This window comes from Candoia aspera, chromosome 2 (genome assembly GCF_035149785.1).
Source record: "Candoia aspera isolate rCanAsp1 chromosome 2, rCanAsp1.hap2, whole genome shotgun sequence".
NCBI classification, from domain to species: Eukaryota; Metazoa; Chordata; class Lepidosauria; order Squamata; family Boidae; genus Candoia; species Candoia aspera.
In genome coordinates, this window is record NC_086154.1 from 14518221 (window position 1) to 14545539 (window position 27319).

At 44.7% G+C, this 27319-nt stretch overlaps 1 protein-coding gene across 1 annotated transcript in view; it reads right to left on the reverse strand.

Moving 5' to 3' along the window:
- Positions 1-16428: 16428 nt before the first annotated feature.
- Positions 16429-27319, reverse strand: part of LOC134488918 (zinc finger protein 850-like) — a 29482-nt gene continuing 18591 nt past the window's right edge. Inside the window, exon 5 of the mRNA XM_063291273.1 lies at positions 16429-17870. Within this exon, the coding sequence (XP_063147343.1) occupies positions 16509-17870 (1362 nt within the window). The 3' untranslated portion in view covers positions 16429-16508. The remainder of the gene's footprint in view (positions 17871-27319) is intronic.

Consider the following 27319-nt stretch of genomic DNA (forward strand, 5'->3'; position numbering starts at 1 on the left):
GCAGCTGAATAGAAGGACTCCAGATAAGCATCGATAACCCGCACCTGGAGCCCCGGAGGACACACCTGAACCAGGAAGGCGTGGGCAGCAACTGGGAAAACACCCACAAAGCCATCAAGGAACCCATCAAGGAGATTGGGGACAATGGAGGGTGGGGGAGCACGAGACCCCGCAAGAGGGGTATAAAAAGGACACCTCACCACCGCACCCCCGTTCCCGTTTTTCGTTCCGTCAGCTACCATTCCAATAAACCGGAAATCCTTAATGCCCATTAAGTGAGTCCGTGCCTTATTGCGAAGTGAGCTGGCCCTCACACAGAGGCACTGACTCAAAAAGGTCCAGTTATTCATACCAGTCCCATATCTATAATAATAGCCCATATCAAGACTGAATTAGGACTGGAATGGAGCTGTATAAGATACGGGGGTGGTTTTCCATGTCTTTCTAGCTTCATCCTTTCCTGAGAAATTTCCAGCTTTACAATCTTTCCGTGGATGGTGTTTATTTGGATGAGAATGGAGATCCTGCCGCTGACTTTGACATCATACACTGGGCAGTCTTTCCCAACAAGTCTTCTGCTGGGGTAAACATCGGGAGGGTAGAAAGAGGGACCTCTTCAGAAGTCAGCCTCTTTATCAATCAAGGTGCCATCATGTGGCCAACATCATTCAGTCAGGTAGGTGGTGCTGCGACTTTGGGGTTCTTACCATTTATCAGCTGTTACACATGCCTGCTTAGGAATAAATCCCTTGGAATTCAATGTCGATTTTTTTTAGATCTTGTTATCCCATCTTTATTATTTTTATTTTCTTGACTTTCAACCAATAAAGTGGTATTATCCTTATATATCCTTATATATTCTAATATATATCATTAGTCCTTAATGCAGTTGCACTGCCCCTGACGGACCCAGTGCTCAATTTGGGGGTCCTCCTGGAATCACGATTCCTGCTCAAGGAGCAAATGGAAGTCAAGGCTAGGAGGGCCTTTGTTTAACTTGGTGTTGTGTGCCAGTTGTGCCCTTTCCTGGATTGGGAAGCCCTTCTTTCAGTCACTTACACCCTGGTCATCTCCTGTATGGACTACTGCAATGCACTCTACATGGGCCTACCCTTGAAAAGTATCCAGAAGCTGCAGCCGTGGAGCAGAAAGTTATGGGTGCCTTTAGGGCTGCACATGTAACATCTCTGCTGTGAGAGCTGCCTTGGGTGCCGGTGTGCTTCCAGATCCAAATCAAGCTGTTGGTTATGACATGTAAAGCTCTTCTTGGCATGGGCCAAGGTTACCTGAGGAACCATCTTGTCCCAATTACATTTAGCTGTCCCACCCAGTACAGCAGGAAAGGCATATTACGGACACTGTCAGCTAAAGAATTCTAACTGGTGGGGTCGAGGAGGAGAGCCATTACCCCTGCCCTGTGGAACATCTTGCCCCCTGATGGAAGGTTGGCCCCCACTCTTCTGCCCATCAGGAAGAGTGTCCTACAAACTAGCTTCGGTATCCAAGAGTGATAGGCAGCCCTATCTGGTTGGTGGTTGGTGGATTAAAGAGACTCTCTGCCTTTTAGTTTCCCTCTTTTGTCTTTTTCTATTTTTGTCCTTTTTCTATTTTTATAATGGTTTTATAACATTTATTTGTAAGCCATCCAGTCATTATCATAGTGGGGTGGGTGGTGTATAAATTTAATAATTATATAGATATATATAGATATAGATATAGATATAGATATAGATATATAGATATATAGATATAGTGTTTAGTTTTAATTGTGTCCTTTGGCTGCCATCTAGTGGTCATCAAGATATGTGAAGCTGTCTGATTAGTGCTGCTGAAGAGCTGGTGGATTTAGGATTGGGGGTGAAAGAACCAGATAGAATGGATGGCCCCACAGGATACCAGCAGAAACAGCTGGATCTATTAGCGAATGAGATGGAGCACATCACTTCAGGCCACCTGCCCTATGCCCATCAATTCACCCTACATGGCCACACACAATTTCTGGAGGTGGGATAAGAGGCAACATACCACTTCAGAAAGCATAGTTACAGTCTCTTTACAAATGTGCACACATGCTCACACTGAGCAAAAGGGCTGAACAGAAACTGAAAACACTGGCAACAAGTCCAGGCAAGTTCCCCAAACATGTAGGCAGCTTTTCCTTATATGGTCATCCAACACTTAACCTTTTCCACACCGCAACCTGAGAACAATTGTGCCCGACCTTTTCACTCTGCCGACACTTAAGGAATAATTAGTTACCAGGGCACCCTGGCCTCTCCGTGGCTTCCTCCTAGCAGAATAACTATGAAATACCAACAGATTCTGCATTAGCTTCTTATTGTCTGGTTGTACTGCATCTCTGGCAACCAAGTTGCACTTGCTTTGCTAACACGGATTCGTTGGGAAGAGCAGAATTGCTGCTTGGATTGTGGGACTGGCAAGCAGTTGATTTCCTGGAGAGCTGAGCAAGTGGATGAGAGAGAGGAAGGTGCAGATGGGAGAGCTTTGTAATAGCAGCCGTTTTGGCTGAGCTACCCTGATTAGGCTTCCTCACTTTCAAGTGGAGAAGAATGCTGAACTTTGAGAAGGTCAGCCAAGGTGAAGAATGAATGCAGTTCGCACGGTTGGGTTCTACCTCGAGCTGCATATATTTTCTACTATTGGTTAGTTCCCACTCTACAGATATCCCCAGATGGCTCTGCCTTTATACTAACTTCTACAGAAGTTGATTGCACCTTCTTCATGCCCCTTTTCAACTCTCTGGGCTATTCACAGAATTCTGCTGCCAATTCCACTTTGGTTCATACCTGTGGGATTTTGTAGATGCATGACTGAAATCTGCTCGGAAGTTTCTGAATCTGGCCCTTTAATCACTGCCAGCAGGCTGTTTCTTCCTCAGTAGCTCTGGTTGGGGATACTGGCATGCCGAGTTGAAGATGGGTCTGCCATGGCATCAAAGGTTCTCCTTGCATCATAAAAGTTGAAGGAATCAACCCAGAGTTCTCCCTCGAGGCCCAAATTATAGGCCCAAATTACTCTACTTTGGACACATTCTGTGAAGACCCAGCTCTCTGGAGGAGGCTCTGATGCTGGGAAAGGTGGAAGGAAAGGGAAGAAGAGGAGGACCAGCGGCAAGGGGGATGGACTCGGTTACAGTGGCGATGGGGGCACCCTTGGGAGACTTGAAAGAAGGGACAGATTGTCATGGAGAAGAACCATCTATGTGGCCGCTAGGAGTCAAAAGCCACCTGATGGCACCGAATCAACCAACCAACCAACCAAGTGAAAAAGTAAGTTACTCTGAATTTTGGAGGGCTTGGAAGCTAAGTAGGCTGAGACCCGGTCAGTATTTGCAAAGGAGATCCCAAAGTAGTCCTGGACCTGTAGCCTAGACTGGGAAGTAAAAGAAAAAATATCTGGAAAGAAGCAAGGCAACCCTTCTGTACTGGTACTAAAAAGCCAACACGGATATGGATCTGTTAACTCATCAAGAGTCAAGCTTGACTTGAAAGAAATTTTTTAAGTTAAGTTTCCTCGGCAAGGTTCTTCAGAAGTGGCTTGCCATTGCCTCCTTCCTAGGGCTGAGAGAAAGTGACTGGCCCAAGGTCACCCAGCTGGCTTTGTGCCTAAGGCAGGACTAGAACTCAGGGTCTCCCTGTTTCTAGCCTGATTCCTTAACCGCTACCTCAAACTGGCTGTCATTAGGATGAATAATGATGAAATTGGTCAGGTGCTGCCCCCTGGTGGCCAATGTTACCAATGCAGCCAAGTCATCCAAAACTAGTCTTGCCCTGTAATTACCAAGGAAATTCCTAATTCAGAGAGCGGTGAGGTGGGCTTCAAGGATAGATTGTCACATTCCCTGCATGTAAGAAAAGCAGTGGGGTGTAGAAAGAAAATTTCAGATTTTCTCTGTATCTCTGCCTCTATTTGTTTCATGCGATTGCTAATCTCAGGTCTCTTCCTTCTGCCTCTTCCCATGCAGACACACAGACACACACACACACAGAGCACAAGCTTTTTGATTCTCCTCCTGACAGGATGTAGTTAGCTAGCTGCAAGGCTTCACTTACTAAATCTCTATCATGCATTTCCCTAAATACATCTCCTGTCTGTTACAGTTACAAAACCTGCTCCACTCGTCCTTGCTGAGGCCAGATTCCTGCAATCAGGAATGCTCACACGCACACACTCAACACTTCCATTTTATATACGGCCTTTTCTGTGAGAGATCCTGGCAACCACCACCTTGTGAGGTCGATCGGGATGAGAGAATGGGACTGTCCTCAAGTCATCCAATCAGTTCTATGACTGAGTGCTGACTTGAACCCGGATCTCAAGCCACTATCCTGGTTCTAGGGGACAGCACACACATACTTTGTGAAAATAACGTACAAAAAGCATTCAGTTAAGAGGAAAACATGAGATAAGATTTCAGGAAGGGTTGTGTATATTCAAATGCCATTTTTTAAAAGAACAGTTTGGTGACACTACCCTGGCTGCAGGGGGACAGCAAGGTGGTAACAGTTGGCCATTGACTGTTGGAGGTTTGTGATGTCACTGAGAGAGAGCAGCTGATTGGCTGTGAAGCCAGATAAAGCAAATCAGCTGTTAGGACTTGCAAGGAGAGGGGTTGGGAGGCCACAAGGGGGCTTTCGAAGGATACAAATTAAGGGATTCCCATCACTTTCCCATCTCACCTCAACTTCCTTGATTAAGCTCTTAGGTCCAGCTGAGCATCATCCTTAGGATTTGAGTATCCTTAGGATTTGAGAAGCAACATGTTTCTTCAAGCTGAAATGTGCCTGCTGAGGTTGGTAAGTTCTTTGATTCAGAAACAGTTCAGATACAAACTTCTAAAAAAGGAAGAAACTGCACAATGTTGTAGTCAACTCTGAAGGCTTGGGTTCAGATCTCACCTTCCTAGTGAAAGCCAGGCTAGGTGGCCTCTCAGATACCTTTTCAACATTCCGATATTCTATCTATGATATTTAAAAAAGAGAGCCCTGTTGAACAGCCTGCCTTAACTTGGATCTTCCAGGACTCTCTTACGGACGATCAGCTTGCCATTGACTGCCCCACCACATGGTTCTGTTCTAGGGCCTTTCTTCTTCTACATTTAACACCTTGGATAACTAAGAAGGGAGAATGTTGATCAAGCTGCACAAAATGATACAGAACTAAAGGGATCGCTCAAAACCTAGATGAGAGAAATAAAATATAAAATTGTCTTGCTAGGATACAGCAATTGGCTGAAAATAACAAAATGAAATTTGTCATGGAGAATGCAAAGCTCCTTACTTAGGAAAGTAAGATAAGATGCACTGGTAAAAGATGGGGAATATTGTACCTGTGAAACTGATTTTAGAAGAGCCAGTTTGGTGCAGCAGTGAAGGCATCAGGCTAGAAACGGGACACTGTGACTTCACTTGGAGTATTTATATCCAGTTCTGGGCCTCACACATTAAGAAGGTTTCAGAGAAACAGGGGGGAAAAAACCTTCAGAGAAGGGTGAGGATGATTGAGGGATAAAAACAAAATCCCATCACTATGGAAGGAACAGGGGGTGTTTAGCACCAAGGAGAGAAGACTTTGGGGTGGGGGGCAGGATAGGATACCATTCTCCAAGGATCTGACTGAGTGTCATACAGGAGGAGGCCAGGTCCTGTTCCCTCTTGATCCAGCGAACAGGACAAAGGTGAAATGGATCTAAGTTATAGGAAGGTAGATTCCAAGTTGAGAAAAAGACAAACTCCCTAACAGAGCAGTTTAATAGTGAAACCAAAGATTCAGAGAGATAACAGGTTCCCCTTTATCAGACAGGTTCAATCAAAGAGCCACATGGCCACCCACTGCAGATGCTTTAAGGCCCTGAGCAGCCTAACTGGTCTTTTCCAACCCTCAAGGATTCTTGAATCAGCCCTTGAATAGAAACTTACTGATTATATGGAATTTCCAGATCTTAAAATTTTCCTCTGCAGTTCATTCAGCATTTTTTTAAAAGGCTGTATTGGGGAACAAGAGGTACAAAAATGTTTGTCTTGTACCCAAGTCATGTACCCAAATGCCACATATTTGGGGAAAATACTGATAAAAACGGCCGAATGGGGAAGAAAAACATACAATTTTTAACACACAGTTCTAACGAGTAAGAATTCTCCTTGACAAGAAATCACAACTGACCATCATAAATATAAGAAACAGACAGTGAAAATGCCAATTTCATCCCCCCCTTCCCCTGGTGGTGGTGGTGGTGGTGGGGAACTAGGCTGTACAGGCTAGCAAGAAGCATCATGGGAGGGTCAACCAGGGCACATTATTAGGGAGGGTGATGACACAATCACCTCACAATGCATTGTTGTGCAGCCCCCTTAAAAGCACTTGTTGTGAGGTGGTAAACCACTCTGGGGAGCTGCCCCCTTTAGCAACAACCCAGAGCTACACAGGAACTGGGAGAGGAGCAGTTCCTCAGCGGTCCTACCCTATCATCTGAACCAACAGGTTCCATCCGGCTAAGATTAGGGCTGGGAAATAGTCAGGCCTTGATGACTGGAAATGGGACTTTCTACTGGGCAGAGATGGCAAAACAGAAGGAAAAGATGGTTATCAGTATTTCCTAAAACTCCAAATGACAGAAAGGGGAGCTGGGGCTGAATGCTTGTTTTGGGCTTGAAAAGATGAGAAAAAAATATGATGGTCCTTCTGAAAGAGGAAAGGCCTGCTGAGAAATTCAACCATCCTGACCCATAACTCTGAGAATCCTTGTGCAGCTGAAATCAACCGTGGGTTCCAAATTTCATTGTTCTTTTGCCTCTTTCAGGTGCTGAGAGGGAAAGACAGGTTGGACAGAAGAGGCATTTCAAAGGGGGGTCTGAATAATGGGATGGGAAAGAAGCTATCTTTGGGTCAGCAGCAGAGGTCTCCTCCTGGTGACTTCCTCAGCCGCAGTCTAGTGAAAGATTGTGAATTTTCAGAAGAGGGGCTCCAAGGGAAGATGGCTTCGGGGTTAAGAAGAAAATTCAATTTTCACCAGTATGAGCGGGAATCATTTTTTCCTCCTCCTCTTCCTCCTCCTCCTCCTCCTCCTCCTCCTTGTTCTCTTCAGCAGGAACGCCCTGAGAAGATGGGAGCCTTGCAGTGCTGTTCAGCTAAGTGAGACGTGGAGCTAGAAGGCAGGACCTGACCCAAGGGAGAAGCTGCTCGTGAATGACAAGAGAGTTTGTACCCAGAACTGGATCTTTTCCAGGGGATCAGCCAAGATGGTGCCTTGGGCTTCCCCACCCTTTGGGGCTGGCACGGGACAAGGAAATGAGAGAGCAGCCAACCAAAAAGGCAGGTTCCCTAGCGAAAGCGGGGGGACTTGCTGAGTGGGAGGTGAGTTTGCTGCCTGAAGCCGGCAGATACCTGTGGCTTGAAGCCCGTTGAGGTCAGGCTGATGGACCTAGTGGAAGCCGGTGGAGGTTGGTCCTCTGAAGCTGGTGGAGCTTTCCCTCAGACGCCTGCGGATGTCCCAGGGCAGACGCTGGCGGAAGTTGGATGGCAAAACTGGTGGACGTGGACCTTCGGAAGCCAGCTGATGGAAGCTGCATTGCTATTCATGGGGTGAAACTGGAGAGTGAACGTGGATGGATGCCAAGGGATAGCTGGATTGGGCATTCCACTGGGAATGTCCCTGTCATGCACTGCCTACCGCCGAGTAACACACAGACACTGGTTCAGATGAAGCAGGCTCTGGTTTATTCATAGCGTAGTTACAGTTGTAGAAAAAAGCTGAGAGTGACAGGAGCGCGCCGGTGCGGGGTTTAAATACCCCGCGCCGGTCAGCGCCCCCTCACTCGAGGTTACGTCACCCCCCCCTTTGTCCCACATGCTGTCTTGCCGGTAGGTGAGGGGTTGCGAGGCCCCGCTGGCGCTCCGGGATCGCCCATCATCGGTTTCCCTATTCATCCGGTGATTGCTGTCAGCTGGGCGATCTCCGTTGCGCTAGCGCTAACAGCTTGGGTGTGCCTCGCGATCCGCTTAGCCATTGTATCTTCTCCTTTCATCTTTGTGAGTTGATGGCTGCTTATCTTGAGCCCCTTCCCCTGTTTCCTCGTTATTGTCATGTGTGCCATTGCGCTGATGTCTTCAGCTCAACGGCACTCATGACAGTCCCTCTGGCTCCCTTGACACCGTTCACTGTGCACGTTGTGAATGTGGTCGAGGCGAATGGAGTGTGAATGTGGTCATGGTGAAAGGGATCCAGCGGATCTTCATGGACACAAGGCAGTGGAAGTTGGCAGGTGGAAGCTAGGGATGAAGTCACCAGGCCAATGCAGGTGGATGTGCTTCGGGCGATGCTGGTGGAGAGTGGCGGATGAACCTCCCACTCAGCCTGCCTCTCTTGGTCTTCCAGGGATGCTACTGTTCATCTGCCCAGGTTCTCTGAGCTGTGCCTGGGAGGTGAGAAGAAGGGTGAGGTGCAAGCAAGGTAAGGGCCCTTCCCTTTCTCCGATTTTTCCCTGCTGGCCCTTCCTTCTCCCAAGTGTATCACTGCACGGAATACAGCATGAGAACACTGAGATGGGAGGCCATACAAACTGATTAAACCACTCAACCAGCCAACCAAGCAATCACTCAATCAATTTTTTCACCATCTGCAATCAAGGAGAATCATGAGAATAATGAATGACATAAATACATTTTCAAAACCGCTGCAGACGAATTGTCACCAGAGCAGTTTTGCTTCATCTGATTTTTACATGAGATGAAAGACTTGCTAATGGTGAGGAATGTTGCAGCTGTATTTTGTGATTGTCGATTGAGCATTCTTCCTTGACCGAGACCTGTATTTTTCAATTGATGCTACTGTGCTCTTTTTTGTATTTTAATTTATCAATTTCCAATTTATATTCCCTTGGTCTGTTCCTACTAACTTTGGGAAATCTATTGAAAGTGGCTAAAATAACTAGCAAAAGAAAAAAAAGTTAGCTTAGTGAAGGAGCATACTGATGGATGGATGGGTGGATGGATGGATGGATCTGTACTCAAATCAAAATGACTTTCATCACTTCTCACACACACCAGAAGAAGGGCTGCAGTGTAACTGTATTAGTTCTTTATCTTTCTGTTTCAAATGTAATTGACCAAATGTATGATCTGTAGAAATCTGCACTCAGGGCTCTCTCCCATGCTGAGAAGGAACCCAGTGATCATTCTAAGCGCATTCCAATCAAGTATGCTTTGTTGCATCTCTCTCCAAAGCCTTTGTTTTCTCATTTAAGAAAGCAGTTTACTCACAACAACAGAAACACAGGAAAGCACCCGCTGTTGGATGTATTTCAAAGTAAAGGGTATCCCACTGAAAAGGCATGCTTCTGAGCCCTATTCGCCCATATCTCATGAAAGTGGCAGGACAAGCACTGGTTCTGTCCAGATGTTTGTGTTGGGTGGGCTGAAATTGGGCCAAGAATGGGTTCCTGTCAGGAATCCACTGCCAAGCCATGTACGGATTTCAAGGTCAAAGCCAACACTTTGAATTGCATTCAGAAGCTAATAAGTAGCCAATACAGGGCCCCTTTGACCCACCAACAGATGGGCAATTGCGATCAAGTCCAACTAAAGCTGCTGAATGGTCTTCAAGGAAATGCCGATGTACAACACATTGAAGACTCCAGGCAAGTGTGATAAGGTCATATGTTACTGTGGCAGGTTCTTCTCACTCCATGTAAGGCTGTATCAAAAGTGCTAGCCAGACCTGGTCAAAGGTAGAAGGAAAGAGAAGAAGAGGATGACCAGCAGCAAGGTGGATGGACTCAATTAGAGTGGCAATGTGGGTGTCATTGAGATACATGAAGGGCCAGGTTGAGGACAGACCATCTGGGATAAGGTCTAGCTATCATGTCATTAAAAGTTGATAACCACATCACAGCCTAGATCAATCAATCCCTAGGACCTCTCTCGATACAGGCCAACAAAGTTCTGACTTAGGACCTGTAATGGTTGCCTATTCTAAAACACCATCAGACTCATGAGCAGGATCACAAAGATATCTGATTTATTAAAGAATAGTATGCAGGATCACAGAGAAAGCTGAGAATGATAAAAGCACGCCAAATGCAAACTAAAAACCCTCAGTGCAAATGAGATCCCTCCCCCCATAGAATCTTCCCAAGCTCACAATCCCAGGTGCTCCTAATGGTTTCTGATGGTCTGCGGGAAAAGTCCTTGAAGAGAGAACATAACCCAAACACATTCCATTGTAATGAACACAGATACAGAGCTTGGCACAAGGTTTCACAGCAGCTCCCTCCCAAACAGAAACGCGCGTCAGCACCATGGCATGTGAAACGTTACGATGTACAGTGCACATTGAAACAGTGAACATGACAGTACTCAACTACTATTATCTTATGCTACCCAACTAGGTAACTTATATAAGTGACAACAAATATTGTCACATTATAAACAAGTTATTAATAGGCCATTTTTCAGATTAATGCCCTATAGGAAATGCATTACAAATGAAGCAAAATACAAAATAAAATCCAAAGCATCACAGCACCATCCAGGGAATGTCTATCAGATGTTATCTCTAACCATGAAGACTGAGAGTCTTCTCCATTTAGAAAGACAGAAGAAGATTTTTAACTGGTGCCTCTGATGGGTTATTCCATAAATAATTATCTGGAGGTAACCATTCTGGAGTATCAGACCTTCATTGAGGATGATGGCTTCATCCACACCAGACAAAATAAGGAATTAGAATGTCCCCACTGGCTAGTGAAAAAGGGCTCAATTCTTTTAGCACATTACAAACTTTAGAACCTCAAGAAAAAAAATTGAGACTAAAAGGCAGTCAAATTTCCCTGAACTGTTCCCTCCCTGACCCTTGAACTCGAACTATGCCCCTGAGTCATGCAAACTGTTTTCTCCAACTACACACCTCTGTTGCAACAGTCATTCCCAATTCCCCTTCTCATTATGCCAATCATAGTTATTTACTCTTATTTGGACAAAAATTATAGGATTTCCACCACCACCACCCCATTAGTTTTCAACCAGTGTGGCAAAAAAATGGGATATTCAAGAACTGGAGATCTGACATCTGAGATCCTGCTCCTTCGCTGCGGTTCTGCTCTTCTGTGAGTTCTCAGATCCAACTCTGTGCCAGAGAGAGAACTGTAGGAAGGAACCACATCAACAGATGAAAAATGCTGCTGCTGCAAATGCAGCTCTTTCTCCTCCTGTCCCAAATTCCCTGTGCCACCATGCTGATGAAATGTCCAGCGAAGGTGATAATAGAATTAAAAAAGGAGTTTAATTTCTACAAGCCTGGAGACTACCTGATTAGTGGAATAACATCCGTATTATTGTCTGCATTTTACCCATATGCTTTCTCCAAGCCTCCAACCCAAAGTTTGACAAGGTATTTGCTGGCAAGTAAAGGATTCTGGGGATTGATTTTAGCCATTCCAATGTCTTTCTATAAGGAATGACTTCCTTTTTCCAATTCCTAATCTTGGGAAAGGGAAATCATTATTGCTTCCCCCAATTTGCTTTAGGAAAAAGGCTCCTGGGGCACATGATGATTTTTAACAGCTGATCAGGCAAAGGTCAAGTTCATCCGCAAGGGTCAGCATCAACACTGGGCAGCCTTGTCAGGACTCTCCCAAGATGACTCTTGTGTGGGTAGGGTTCTGCCTGTCCTCACAATGATTCCTTTGGTCCTGTGGAGAGTCACCAAATACCCTCTCAGCAGAAGGTGACCTCTTGAGCCTCCTCCCCACCCTCTCCTCCTCTTCCCTACATTGCACTCTAACTTTCCTTCCTCCCTATCCCATTTTCTTTCCAAACAATCCCTTTTTACCTATTTTGTAGCCTTTTGTGGCTTCCATTTTACCTTTGTTTTAAATAAAAGGATACCTTTTGAAAACCAAATTCAAGGAGGATAGAGACCTTAAGACACAGGCTAATGGTTTCGCTTCAGAGGATCACATTATAGATTTCTGAATATAGGGCAATAACTACAAAGCTGCAGCAAAACAATATCTGGGTGTAAATATGGCTTGTTGAGGAGAGGACCATCTCCAGGCAGGAAATACATCCATGTACACTTGGTAAAACTCCCTTTTAGCCTTCCAGAGGTCTGTTAAGACCCAGCTCTTCCCCCAAGCATTGGGCTACAATGCGGGGGGGGGCGTTGTTGAGCTGTGAGAATGTTTGGTCTGGCGACTCAGGGAAAGGGTATGTTTTTAACACGGTTTTATGGATGGTTCTGAGCTGCCTAGAGTCATTGTATGGGATAGGTGGCCATAGAAGTCCTGTAAATAAAGAAGTAAATAAAATAATTCAATGTATGGTTTTGCAAATTGAAACAATTGAAACAGTTATAGTACTAAGAAACCTCTCCACTTTCTTTTACTAGTTTTGCTAATTGTCTTAGTGATGCTATAGGAGTTATTTTCCTAGTTTTCCCCCCAAGTCAAAATGTGGAGAACATAATAGTTAGCATCAGCTCTGGTGTTTTTGGTAGGATACCTTTGATCCTGACATAACAAGCTTACAATATCTCTTTGTTGTTTCTTTTGGGAAGAAGCTCCCATTGGGGTCAATTGGACTGTCCTTCTAATAGAACTGTCCAAAGAAGTCTGTCACCTGGAAAGGCCCTAGAAATAAATGATTCAGGAATTTCCTATTTTTTAATTGAACAATGAGTGTCTGCCAATACTTTCTGCATTGCCATATATAAATATAACACTACAGTAAATATGACATGCTTTTATGACCTGAAGAAGAAAATCCAAATTAAAGATGAGGACCTTTTGATATCCATTATCTTGCAGTGTGCCAATGAGCTTCTACCACATCCTGCCCTTTTTGTTTGCTGTTCATTAAATCAACCACAATCCGAAGCTCTTACCCAACCTCACCCTGGGCTACAACATCTATGAGAACTTTTTCAATCCAAGGATGACCTATGAGGCCATGATGGACTTGCTGTCTACAGAGGATGAGAATGTCCCAAACTACAGATGTGGAAGAGAAAAGAACCTGCTGGCAGTTCTTGAAGAGACCGATCCTGAACTCTTTCAACATATTTCTACCATGCTGGGCATTTACAAAATCCCACAGGTATGAAGCTAACAGGAACTTAATTCCAGGTTGTAAATTCTTCAGATTACTCTGAAGAGGGCACTCATATACATATTTACTTATTTATTTTTCAAATTTCTATCACCGCCCATCTCTCCCGAAAAGGGGACTCTCCAAATATATCTCCAAATAAACCTGGAGGCAAAGACCTAAAAGAATTTTATTTCCATAAAGTACATATATCTTTCTCTTGTCGCCCTGCCACAACATGGCTTTGAAACAATGCCTCGGCTTTTTGTCTTCTCCATTTCTGCAACTGAAGAGCCTTTCTTCAAAGAAGCAAAGAAGCATGTAGACGAACTTGGATCTCATAGGAGAATGTTTATTAAAGTTGGGGAAAGTGGGGAGAAATGGCAAAGCACACAAATGCTTGGAGAAAGGGAGCAGGTCGAATGTGGCCTGTTGTAAGAACGAGTGTTTGTTGGAAAACCCACAATAACTGCATATAACCATGTTTTCTGCCCACTGTGGTAAATGAAAGTGTGAACTGACTTTGTCACAAGTAATCTTAAAGAGAGTTGGAAAAAAAGGTTAAAAGGTAAAGGTTTCCCCTGCACAGTCCTGTCCAACTCTAGGGAGCGTTGCTCATCTGTTTCTTAGCTGAAGAGCAAGCACTGTCCGAAGACGCTTCCTCCGTCAAGTGGCTGGCATGACAGGTGCGGAACGCTGTTACCATCCCACCAAAGCGGAACCTATTTATCTACTTGTGTTTTGCTTTGCTTTGCTTTTTTGTATTTTTTTAATGGCAAAACAAGACGAAAGAGAGCCAAAAATGTACTGGGCTGCATCTTTATCCCCAAATGCTACATCATTATCCTGAGACCGGACGTGAACACCAAGGAGCATCTAACGATGAAAAACAGTGAAGGGTTCTGATTTCGGTGTCTATTTTGTCTATAGTTTACTCAGTTAAAAATATACTTTGGAAGCACATATGTCTTCTTACAAATCTTTTTTACAGCCATGTGAGCTTGAATTATGGCTGAACATTGAAACAAATGTATCAACAGATATTCTTTTATATAATTATCCCAATATGAATTTAAGTAGACTGTGAATGATAGGTGGTGGTTGGCAGCGATGAAGATGGGGGCAAGGAAGCCAGGACAACTGGTTAGTGGCTTTGAGGCTAGGGGTCAGATTTCTAGAGTAATAGGCAGAGGAAGACGACTCAATCTTTTCTCTTCAGCTGCCTTCTCTAAGGAAAAAAATATCCCCTATTTCTAACTGGTACAAGGAGTGAAATTGGACATCTGACTGTCTTTCCCACCATTGTGAAAAGTATTGACATTGGGCATGCAGATTGTGCTAAATCATCATTTGTTTAATGACACTTTGAATAAACCACAATTGGTTACATTCACACATTATATTAAGACTTAACTACATGCTAAAAATAAAAAAAAACCACACAATAGGCTTAAATTATCTGTCCTCAGTCTGACACTCCAGATGTCTCCCCAGCATGGCTGAGGATTATGGGAACTGAATATACCTGGAGGGTGTAGCTTGATAGTATGCTACCTACTGTGACCTTGTTATGCAAGGGGCAGCAGTCTTGATAATCCCTCAAGCAATTCTTCCATTTCATCACAAGTTTTGGAATATTTGGCCACAGCAGGAATGGAAGTCTAAACACACCTATTCTGAGTGTTTGTGTTGTGAGGGGAAAAGAAGGGGCGGGGGGAACCTCAATGTTGAAAGTCAGCATTTTATTGCCACATTTTGGCACGAAGTAATGCAGGACGGGGAGTACCATTCCCAAAATGTGTTCATGTGGTGGAAAAAGAACAACACATTTTTCAAATAAAAACAATAAAATGGCTATCTCCACATGCCTCATTAGCAAGCTTGGTTGTCATCTTTCAATTGCGGAGTAGCTTAAAAAGTAAAAAAAATAGCCTCAGTCATCCACCTGTGAACAGGCAAGTTCTTTTACTCTTATTTTGAAGGTGGACACACTAAGTTCTGGAGAAGATACTGATGAAAACACCTCCCCTTACTACAGATGTTACATGTTGTCTGGGGTCAATGCCAATCAGGAAGAAAGGAAAGCCCTCCTGCCAAAAAAAGCTTTGAATTGTTTTCCTTCTTCAAATTCTACTCCCCGGCTTCTTAAAATCATCCAATCTTGGAGTGAGATGGGATCTTAGAGTGCATCTAGTCCAGCCCCTGCTCAGTGCAGAATTCACTAGAACATCTATGACAGATGACCCTCTACCCCACTGTTCCTCCACCTCCCAGAATTCTGGGAGTTGAAGTCCACACATGTTAAAGTTCCCAAGGTCAAGAAACGCTGCTCTAGCCTCTCTCTGAAGATCTCCAGAGAAGGAAAACTCCACTTCACTGGTAGTCAGTTCCACTGGCTGATGGTTCACACACCCAGGAAGTTCCTCCTGATGTTTAGCCTGAGCCTCCTCCCTTAACAGGGAGATACATCAGGCAGAAATAAATGAATGATACCAGCAGCTTAAGGCAGACACGGCAAGGGGGTAGCAGTTTAATTGATTAAAGACCAGACTGTCTGTTGGGTCTGTAAGTAGGCCGGGTGCTAAGCAAAAATGCAAGAGTTACGTCCTCTTTCCTCCTTAAGGGCCTTTCCCCTTTTCTTCTCACAGGACGCAGTACGACAATCAGCTAACCTTCAACATGCTCTTTTCTTTCGTAGGTCGGTTGCCAGGAAGTGGGAGACACCTGAGTCTTTCCCATGTCACCCGTACAGCGGAGCATGGAGGCATCACACTGAGCCCAAGAGCCACAACACAATAGAAGGAAGAACCAAGAAAACCATCTACTAAATCGATGTCCTCTCTTTCTTCCAAAATGTTGCTACTTCTTGGCATGGAATAACAAGGAGGGAGGGAGAGACTGAGAAAGTCAAAAGCAGAATTGAACAGGAATTAAACTCAAGAAAGATGCCTCGAGAAAAACAAAGAAGTCCCAAATGCACTGAGACCAAGCTCATAGGCAAAGCAGCTTGAAGGCCAAATGTCTTTCCAAATCAGAACGTATTTCTCTGCTGGTGGAAACCACACACCAAGAAGGCTACTCCGTGTGTTTGCACCAAATGTGGCTCTGATGGGGCTGAGAATGAGAGGGGCCTCCTCTGCAAAGCTCTGGAGAAGCTGGAGAAGGTGTCTTTCAAAACTGGAGAGGCCTTTCTACGCCAGCCCTTTATTTATGACAATAAAACAGTGTTGTCCAGCAGCCAGAAAGATGGACTTAAGTTCTTGGCAAGTACATGTAGTTCCTTCATAGAGAATATTTCGTTTTACTAACTCTAAATATAACTGCATTTTTCACCTTATGGAGCAATCTAAGGTCCAAGCATAGTTTCCAGCTAAATGTACAAACGTAGGAGGTTTCCTCTACATCTATTTTTTCTCCCGCTCATGAATTTTAAGATGCCTAGAAAAGGCAGAACGGTCAGCAAAGCGCCTCTTACATTTGGCGCATTTATAAGGTTTCTCTCCAGTGTGGATTCTCTGGTGGGTAGTAAATCCTGAAGAGTAAGCGAAACATTTATTGCACTCCAAGCATTTATAGGGTTTCTCTCCCGTGTGGACTCTGAGGTGGTTGACGTAACCCGAGGTGTTGGTAAAACATTTTCCACATTCCAGGCATTTGTAGGGTTTCTCTCCGGTGTGGACCCTTTTGTGTCGCACAAGGTCAGAACTGTACGGAAAGGTCTTCTCACACTCCAAGCATTTATAAGGTTTGTCTCCTGTGTGGACCCGCAAGTGTTGTGCGTAAGCCGAGTGTCCAGCAAAACGCTTCTCACACTGAGAGCACCTGTAGGGCTTCTCCCCAGAGTGGACCCGTTTATGTTTCACAAAAGTGGAGCTGTCAGAGAAAGATTTCCCACACTCCAAGCACGGGAAGGGCTTCTCTCCCGTGTGCATCCTGCGGTGACTGACAAAACTGGACCGAGCAGCAAAGCATTTTTCACACTCCACACATTTGAAGGGTTTCTCTCCCGTGTGGACTCTCCGGTGGCTTCTAAGTCCAGAAAGCCCAACGAAACCTCTCCCGCATTCTGAGCACGTGTACGGTTTCACGCCCGTATGAACCTTCTGGTGCCTCCGAAGATAAGGCTGTTGAGAGAAACATTTTCCGCATTCCAGGCACTTGTAAGGCTTTTCCCCTAGGTGAGTTCTCTGATGGTTCACAAAGGTAGACTGCTGCGCGAAACACTTCCCACACTCACAACACTTGTATGGTTTTTCTCCAGTGTGGACTCTCCGGTGGTTTGCGAGTTGGGAGTGCTGAACAAAGCACTTCTCGCACTCCGAGCATTTGTAGGGCTTCTCGCCCGTGTGCTGCCTTCGGTGGTTCACAAAGGGGGACTGGTGAGCAAAATTTTTCCCACAGTCCAAGCACTGATAGGGTTTCTCCCCCGTGTGGTTCCTCTGGTGGCTTTTGAGTTGGGAATGCTGAGCAAAGCACTTTTCACACACCGTACATTTATAGGGCTTCTCGCCCGTGTGAATCCTCTGGTGGATCACCACTTCCGCTTTCGTAGAAAAACATTTCCCACATTCTGGGCATTTATAGGGTTTCTCCCCCATGTGAATTCTCATGTGCTTCATACAGGTCGAACGATCAGCAAAAGACTTTTCACACTCGGAGCAACGGTAAGGTTTCTCTCCTGTGTGGATCCTCTGGTGGATGATAAGACCTGACTTCTGAGTAAAATACTTTCCACATATAGGGCATGGATGCTTTTTCTTAGAGTCCTCTGTTGGGATCAAAAACAAATAGTAGTATTATAAACTCTGAGAAGCAATGCAAGAATGCAGAGTGAGAATACAAGCTATTAAGAAGTGTGTGGTGGCTTGTAGTCAATAGCTGAGTGCTGCAACTTTAATTGAGCCTGGCTTAGGGATTGTCACAAAGTGTTGGGATGGTTAACTTTTCTACATGATTAAACCTAAAAGGTTCTTCCAACTTCATAACCATCTTGAAAAAAGAAATGTTTAAGAGCCTTTTTAAACACCAGGAGATCCTACTGCAAATTCAAGGGATGGTCTATTCCAAGAATATGAGCTAGATGGGAGAAAACTCTAAAACATGAGATGATCATTTTGATATGAGGGAAAACGCGGTGGCGCTGCGGGTTAAACCGCTGAGCTGCCGATCGGAAGGTCGGCGGTTCGAAACCGCGCGGCGGGGTGAGCTCCCGTTGCTCGTCCCAGCTCCTGCTCACCTAGCAGTTTGAAAACATGCAAATGTGAGTAGATCAATAGGTACCGCTTTGGCGGGAAGGTAACGGCGTTCCGTGTCGTCATGCTGGCCACATGACCCGGAAGTGTCTGTGGACAACGCCGGCTCCAAGGCTTAGAAACGGAGATGAGCACCGCCCCCTAGAGTCGGACACGACTGGACTTTACGTCAAGGGAAACCTTTACCTTTACCTTTAACCTGATTGTATAACCAAGCCAAGCACACAGGAACATTAATTGAAATCAAGTTACTGAAATAATTCGGGTGTTCCTAAATACATAGTCGAGCCAGTCAGCACCAGCTGTCTGAATTGATAATGCTCCCAAAGGAGCATAAAATGGATCACTTAATTAGTTTTTTTTAATCATTTGGAGGCCAAACAGGCATATCCTGAAGAGAAAAAATTATAATAAAGTGGTCAAATTAGATTGCTGGGAATAAATCAGGAAATGAGAGCAGCAAATCCTTAGCCCAAATTAAATCAAGGTTGTTATAAGGGTGGTGGTGGGGTGTCTCTCCAAATTTAAGTTAAAAGGAGTTAAGCATGATGAACATCCTTACCAAATTTAAAGAATAACAGGGACCTTGAAATTGTCAGCCCTCCAAGGTAGACCACATCAATGCCATGTAGATTAGTACTACTTTTATGGTAACAGCTGAATTAACAGAATCTTCCAAGTCTGAATATGCTTCCTCCCCCCGCCCTGCACTTTATCTTCATGTGAACTTGGGAGGGGCTTGTCTGAGACGTTTACATACATTACAGTTCTGCCCTGGACTCAGGTTTCTTTTATCTTACTGTTGTCTTGGTTGTGGCTCTTCCTCCTGTCCTTCAAGGCCATCCCCTCTTCCCCTGTAATCCCCAAGCAGCAATTAAGAGAACATCAAACTCTAACAGAGACAAGAGCCACCAGGAAAGTTCCTTGAGAAATTGACTATTATAATCAGAGGAGTGGTATGTAATTACTATTAAGCAAAGTAGTGGGAATTTTATCTCAGCAATTAAGAATTCACATGAACTATTAACATTGAAGATGATGAAATACCCTTTGGCATTTTGTTGCCAAAGTTTAAGAAATGAAGTTCTAGTAGTTGTTGTTTTTTTAAGGACATTGTAGGACACTTGCAGGCCACCAAATGCCCATTCTTGCACTAAACAAACAAGTTATCCTGTACCTTGTTTTTCTGATTACCTGTTCCTTCTGGAACTCAAGTCTATCACCTTCTCATCTTGCTTCTGAGCTTCCTAAATTCATCTATTTGCCAACATGTAACACTGTAGACCTTTGGCCTGTCTCAGCAGGACTTTTATTATGTCTATCAGAAGAAAAGGGTGATGGTAAAAACAGTTTAGGAATAGAACCAATGACCAAGTCAGTAATTGAAAGCAGATGTTGGACAGTCATTTGTTTAGAGCTCTGGTGTTTTTATATCAAACTGAAAGTTGAATTAGATGGCCTACAAGATTTTCCTCACAATTCCATGGAAATTATACCTGTGGTGTTCCAAAACGTATCCATTTGAAGGAAGGACTGGCTTAAGTTTCAGAAGGTCTACACTGGGGAGATTATCATCTGGCTCCCTCAAGATCCTCACCTGCACTGGTGCTTGGAATCAACATCTTTTCTGAGTGGTGACTATTTGTGTTCCTCAGCATCTCACTTTTTTCCTCCATAGAGATGGGGTTAGACCTGGCCATGGAAGAACCTTAGCAGGAAAGAATCACAAGAGTCTTGATGGAGTTGATTATAGAACACAACATTCTTTAACATCATCTGCATTATTTCCAAAGTGTTTACATTAGCTTTACCCTGAAGTCTCCAGATTACAACCCCATCATTCCTCAGAAAGCATGATGGGAACTGTAGCCAGGAGCATCATGAGAGCACTGGTCTGTGCAATAAATAGCACTTTCTGAAGGACACCATCTGCTCCCTGGCAAGGCATAAAATCATGACAAAAAGCACGATAGTCCAGGAAAAAGAGGAAGACTTAGAAAGGAGTAAACAGGGGAACAGTGTGTGATCACTGCAATTATATATATTCAGGTTAATTATAGGAGGTCATGAGAAGGTTCTTCAGGCAAGAACTGCTAACATTAAGAATGAAAATGAGAGAGGCACTTCTCAAGTGGGTTACAAAAAACAAGATGCTTGGCAGAGTAAAGAACTGGACCACAGGAAGACCTAGCTACACTAATTCATGTCCTCATCCCCATCCAGCTAGACTACTACAATGTGATTTGCTTGGGGCTACTCTTAAAAACTACTCAGAACCTACAATTGGTCCAACATGCTATAGCTGGCAAACTTCTTAGCTCCCATTGCTGGAAGCATATAACAGTAGCAGCACCTGGTCAGGAATCAGAAGGAAAACAAGGTCCAACATGGTTAAGATTTGCACAAGATATCACTATCAAGTCCTAGGAGGACAATGGCAAACTTCTCCTGTATTGCTGCCAGAGAAAGTTACACAAATATCTGCACTAAATCATTGGGAGCCGAGTTCAGCTTTAACTTAAAAAAAAGTTTAAAAAATTGTTTCTGTAAGGAAAAATTGCACTTAAAAACCCTTCTTGGGATAATTTTATGCAGAGCTGATTTTGCCAGTTGTGATCTAACCTGAATGGTGCCAATGGAACAGTTTCAAAAAAGCATTTGAAAATCCATGAGATTATATTTTTAAATAATAGAAGTTTTGACAACTCGGGAAGAATAATGGGGGAAAAGAAATTTAAAAAACATTTTAGGATTTCAGCTATAAAGGCATCTGGGACTGGAAATACCTTCCCCTTTTAATTTCTAGTGAGAAAAAAAAATAGGGTACATATCTGAAAAATGGAGAGTTGAAATTGAAATCATTCTCAAACAGGACTGCTTCCTTCAGAAACTTAGGCCAGAATTCCCACTCTGGTTTAACTTCTGAAAGGCAACTGGAAACCTTGGAAGAAAAATGGCTACAAGAGAAATTCATAAAATAATCCTGTGCAAGGCTCACCTGATGCTTCAGCTGGTTTTTGTGAGCAAGGAGGTGCCATATATTCTTATGTTGATTGTTGCTTTTATACTTGTTCAGTTGTACAAAGCAAACAAATACACTTTATCAGGGGAAAAAAACATAGAAGGGAAGATTATGTTGATATACGAATCCAGTCCCTTTTCCTACCAATCATGTGTCTGTCCTTAACTCCAATTATCGGGTGCATTAGAAATAATTAATCCACCCTCCCTGTGTATAATGTGTCATGACACATTGACTCTCTGAAGCTCCTATTTCTTCTGTACCATTCAGACCAAGCCAAGCTGATCAATTCTGATATTTGGCTCTACCATTCCCCCTGCCCATCTATGGATCTGTTCTTCTAGCATCACTTTGGGTTCAATCTGATCCTCCACAGCAGCCCCAGCTGAAATATTCTGCACTCAGCTTCCAATATTTTTGCAATTCACACAAAAATTGTCCAAATTAGGGCAAGCCCACGATAAATGGTTGGGTTTGGGGTCTTTATATATGTGTTGGGAGTGGAGGATCAGGTACCATCATTTAGTGAGTTATTTCTGAGATGATGGTTGGATTGGCGGGGAGTTTTATGTGGAACAAGGCATCCACCAAGGACACAGGACACAGTAGGAAGGGTGCAGGGGCATGCTATCAATTTTTGTTAACCAGAGGCTCTCCAGCATAGAGAATGGGTATGGGATGGGGGCGAGAAATATGAAAGCCTCTTTGATGATGTCAGAACCCAAAACTCTCCTGTTTCTCTGGGTTTCTGTCTCTTGTTTGTCATCTGGACCCAGAGATGAGAGAGAGATTGAGTTTAATGAGACAGATTAATACCAGCAGGTAACGGTGCCTGGGCCCCTGACCCTCACCCTCTCCTTGGTCTTCCTCAAGTGGCAAGCGTTCTCCACCCTGTACTATCCCCTTACATGGGATAGTTGCTGCCTTTGTTCCTTCACCTCTGCAGACATAACCTGGTCATGGAGAGTGGATCCTTCTCCTCAGGCATTGTCGTGCCACCCTCTGTGGTAAGATATTAAATCTGATTATTTTAACAAGAGGCTCTGAGGGTGATCTATAAACCCATCTTTAGGGAGGGTTGCTAGTCAGCCTATAGACAGCTGCCCTTAAGTGTAATTTGTTAGATACAGTCAGTCTCCCTTTCTAGGATGGTACTCACAGTTGCTTTGCGTGTGTGCACTTGGTTGTTTTACAGTCAACAAAAGGACTTGTTTAGCACTACAGGTGACTTGACTGGGGAGCCCAGAGCTGAGAGTTGGCATTGGGCCAACAAATGTTACACTGCAAATCCCAAAACTGGAAAAATCCTAGCTGAGGGTCCATGGTGGCCACTTGAGGTTGCAGGGGATACTTGAGGCAGTTATTTCTCTCCAGGATGCGAGGGAGAACAGGCTGTGACAGCTGTCACCCCATTGATCGCCAGGGTTGATTCGGCTGATCTGGCTGGCTAGGCGGGTGTCCCCGTCCTCCCTCACCGCTCCAAATGCATCCCTCCCAAAGGCCCGAAGCTGTGCATGCTCGGTGGAAGAGGACGACCACCCCAGATAGAAGGAGTGTACCAATCAAGGGTATGTGATAGCTGTGCTCCCCTGCTGGAACCTCCAGACAAGTTCAGTGTCATTTCTGTCCAAGGAGACTTTGAGGTCTCATTTCTTCTGGAGCAGTGTTCCTCAACCTCAGCAACTTTAAGATGTGTGGACTTCAACTCCCAGAGTTCCCCAGCCAGTTGGCTGGGGAACTCTGGGAGTTGAAGTCCACACATCTTAAAGTTGCTGAGGTTGAGGAACACTGTTCTGAGGGATCCCTCCCCTCTGCAGCAAGGCCCACCTGTCCTCTGCAGTCCGGAGCGGTTCTCTCTGTGGGATGCCCCTCCCCACCTTTTCCAAGTCGACTATGCTGAAGCGGCTCTACCGGCTTCCAAACAGCTTTCCCCACTGGGCGCTCCTCTAGAAACTGGCTGGGCAGGATGGGAGCTGGAGTCCCTCCCCTCGCTTGGCAACCCAGGGAAGCCACGGGCTTTTCGTCCTGCCCTTTCCCCCGCCACGAACCCGTCCTTCTTTTCCGGAGCTTCATTCAGCACTTTCTCCTCCGATGCCCCACGTTCCTCTCCTTCTTCTGTGGTCCATCCTCCTGAAGGAGCGCGGAGGTCCAGCCGCCCCTCCCGCCTCCACACTAGCCGAGGCTCACAAAGGAGGACGCCCATCCCGACCCGGACCCCCCCCCCACGACTCCAGCTCGACCCTCCCTGCCCATTTTCCCCTCCTCCTCCTCCTCCGACCCACCACCGACCGCGATCTTCCAACCTGCCTTGGACCTCCTCGCCAGGGGTCTTCTTCCACCCAAAGTTCTTTTCAATGGGAAGCTCTTCAACCTCCTTCTCCTGCACCAGCCGGTGCCCCCAGGAGTCCCAAGACAGGCTGCGAATTGTAGTCCCCTCCCCCTCCCCCTTCCGCTCTCACACTTTAGAGGATTCTGGGAACGGTAGTTTGTACCCTCCGCCAGAAAGACTGACCCGCTCGCCTCCTTCCATTCCTCTGCTGCGACCTGCTGGATGGGTGATTGATCAGATCGGCTTTGTAGTCTAGGGAACTTTGGGGTTTTCCACATGCAGACTTGAATGCTAGCTGTGGAAAGCTCATAGGGGTTCATAGCTTTGAAAGGCATCGTTCGCTAACGCTTCTGGAGTCACTGCATTTTTAAAATCCATAGTTTGCCAGATCCCAGTTTGCCCATCTAGTGATGGCTGCGACATATGGAGGATGAGAGGAGCTAAGGGTAAAGAGGATGGGTTAATAAATAAATAAAATGAATGAATGAAAATATATATATATATGTATGTATGTATGTATGTATACCTTCAGCAAAGGATCGTTACCTTCTCCATTTAGAAAGAGAGATTTTTAACTGGTGCCTCTAATGGGTTATTCCATAAATAATTATCTGGAGGTAACCATTCTGGTTTCAGCAAAGGATCGTTACCTTGTTGTGGAGCTGGAGCTTGAGCACCTCAATGATGCCATGAGCTAAACCGTGAAGGGCCACCCAAGACGGGAAGGTCATCCGTGAAAATTAATGGATCAGTACAAGCAGAGGTATATCGGTATACCATCGGAAGATGAGACCCCCAGGTCGGAAGATGGTCAAAATGCTACTGGGGAGGAACAGAGGATGAGTTCAACTAGCCCCAGATGTGATGACGCAGCTAGCTCAAAGCCGAAAGGACGGCTAGCGGCCGACGGTGCTGGTGGTGAACGGCGAATCCGATGTTCTAAGGATCAACACACCATTGGAACCTGAAATGTAAGATCTATGAGCCAGGGCAAATTGGATGTCGTTATTGGTGAGCTGTCAAGATTAAAGATAGACATTTTGGGCGTCAGTGAACTGAAATGGACTGGAATGGGCCACTTCACATCAAATGACCACCAGATCTACTACTGTGGACAAGAGGACCACAGAAGAAATGGAGTAGCCTTCATAATTAAGAGTAAAGTGGCTAAAGCAGTGCTTGGATACAATCCAAAAAACGATAGAATGATCTCAATTCGAATTCAGGGCAAGCCATCTAACATCACAGTGATCCAAATATACGCCCCAACCACAGATGCTGAAGAAGATGAAGTAGAGCAGTTCTATGAGGATCTGCAGCACCTACTGGACAACACGCCTAAAAGAGATGTTATTTTCATCACAGGAGACTGGAATGCTAAGGTGGGCAGCCAAATGACACCTGGAATTACAGGTAAGCATGGCCTGGGAGAACAAAACAAAGCAGGACACAGGCTGATAGAAATTTGCCAAGACAACTCACTCTGCATAACAAACACTCTCTTCCAACAACCTAAGAGACGGCTTTATACATAGACTTCACCAGATGGACAACACCGAAATCAGATTGACTACATCCTTTGCAGCCAAAGGTGGCAGACATCTATACAGTCGGTAAAAACAAGACCTGGAGCTGACTGTAGTTCAGATCACGAACTTCTTATTGCACAATTGAGGATCAGACTAAAGAGATTAGGGAAGACCCACAGATCAGCTAGATATGAGCTCACTAATATTCCTAAGGAATATGCAGTGGAGGTGAAGAATAGATTTAAGGGACTGGACTTAGTAGATAGGGTCCCGGAAGAACTATGGACAGAAGTTTGCAACATTGTTCAGGAGGCGGCAACAAAATACATCCCAAAGAAAGAGAAAACCAAGAAGGCAAAATGGCTGTCTGCTGAGACACTAGAAGTGGCCCAAGAAAGAAGGAAAGCAAAAGGCAACAGTGATAGGGGGAGATATGCCCAATTAAATGCAAAATTCCAGAGGTTAGCCAGAAGAGATAAGGAATTATTTTTAAACAAGGAATGTGCAGAAGTGGAAGAAGACAATAGAATAGGAAAGACAAGAGACCTCTTCCAGAAAATTACAAACATCGGAGGTAAATTCCAGGCAAAATGGGTATGATCAAAAACAAAGATGGCAAGGACCTAACAGAAGAAGAAGAGATCAAGAAAAGGTGGCAAGAATATACGGAAGACCTGTATAGGAAGGATAACAATATCAGGCATAGCTTTGACAGCGTGGTCAGGGAACTAGAGCCAGACATCCTGAAGAGTGAGGTTGAGTGGGCCTTAAGAAGCATTGCTAATAACAAGGCAGCAGGAGATGATGGCATCCCAGCTGAACTGTTCAAGATCTTGCAAGATGATGCTGTCAAGGTAATGCATGCTATATGCCAGCAAATTTGGAAAACACAAGAATGGCCATCAGATTGGAAAAAATCAACTTATTTCCCCATACCAAAAAAGGGGAACACTAAAGAATGTTCAAACTATCGAACAGTGGCACTCATTTCACATGCCAGTAAGGTAATGTTCAAGATCTTACAAGGTAAGACTTCAGCAATTCATGGAGCAAGAATTGCCAGATGTACAAGCTGTGTTTAGAAAAGGCAGAGGAACTAGAGACCAAATTGTCAATATCCGCTGGATAATGGAAAAAGCCAGGGAGTTTCAGAAAAACATCTATTTCTGTTTTATTGACTATTCTAAAGCCTTTGACTGTGTGCACCATAACAAATTGTGGCAAGTTCTTAGTGGTATGGGGATACCAAGTCATCTTGTCTGCCTCCTGAAGAATCTGTATAACGACCAAGTAGCAACAGTAAGAACAGACCACGGAACAACGGACTGGTTTAAGATTGGGAAAGGAGTATGGCAGGGCTGTATACTCTCACCCAACCTATTCAACTTGTATGCAGAACACATCATGCGACATGCTGGGCTTGAGGAATCCAAGGCTGGAGTTAAAATCTCTGGAAGAAACATTAACAATCTCAGATATGCAGATGATACCACTTTGATGGCTGAAAGTGAAGAGGAACTGAGGAGCCTTATGATCAAGGTGAAAGAAGAACGTGCAAAAGCTGGCTTGCAGCTAAACCTCAAAAAAACCAGCAACCAGCTTGATTGATAACTGGCAAATAGAGGGAGAAAATGTAGAAGCAGTGAAAGACTTTGTATTTCTAGGTGCGAGGATTACTGCAGATGCTGACTGCAGTCAGGAAATCAGAAGACGTTTAATCCTTGGGAGAAGAGCAATGACAAACCTTGATAAAATAGTTAAGAGCAGAGACATCACACTGACAACAAAGGTCCGGAGTTAATGCAATGGTGTTCCCCGTAGTAACATATGGCTGCGAGAGCTGGACCATAAGGAAGGCTGAGAGAAGGAAGATCAATGCTTTGGAACTGTGGTGTTGGAGGAAAATCCTGAGAGTGCCTTGGACTGCAAGATCAAACCAGTCCATCCCCCAGGAAATAAAGTCAGACTGCTCACTTGAGGGAGTGATATTAAAGGCAAAACTGAAATACTTTGGCCACATAATGAGAAGACAGGACACCCTGGAGAAGATGCTGATGCTAGGGAGAGTGGAGGGCAAAAGGAA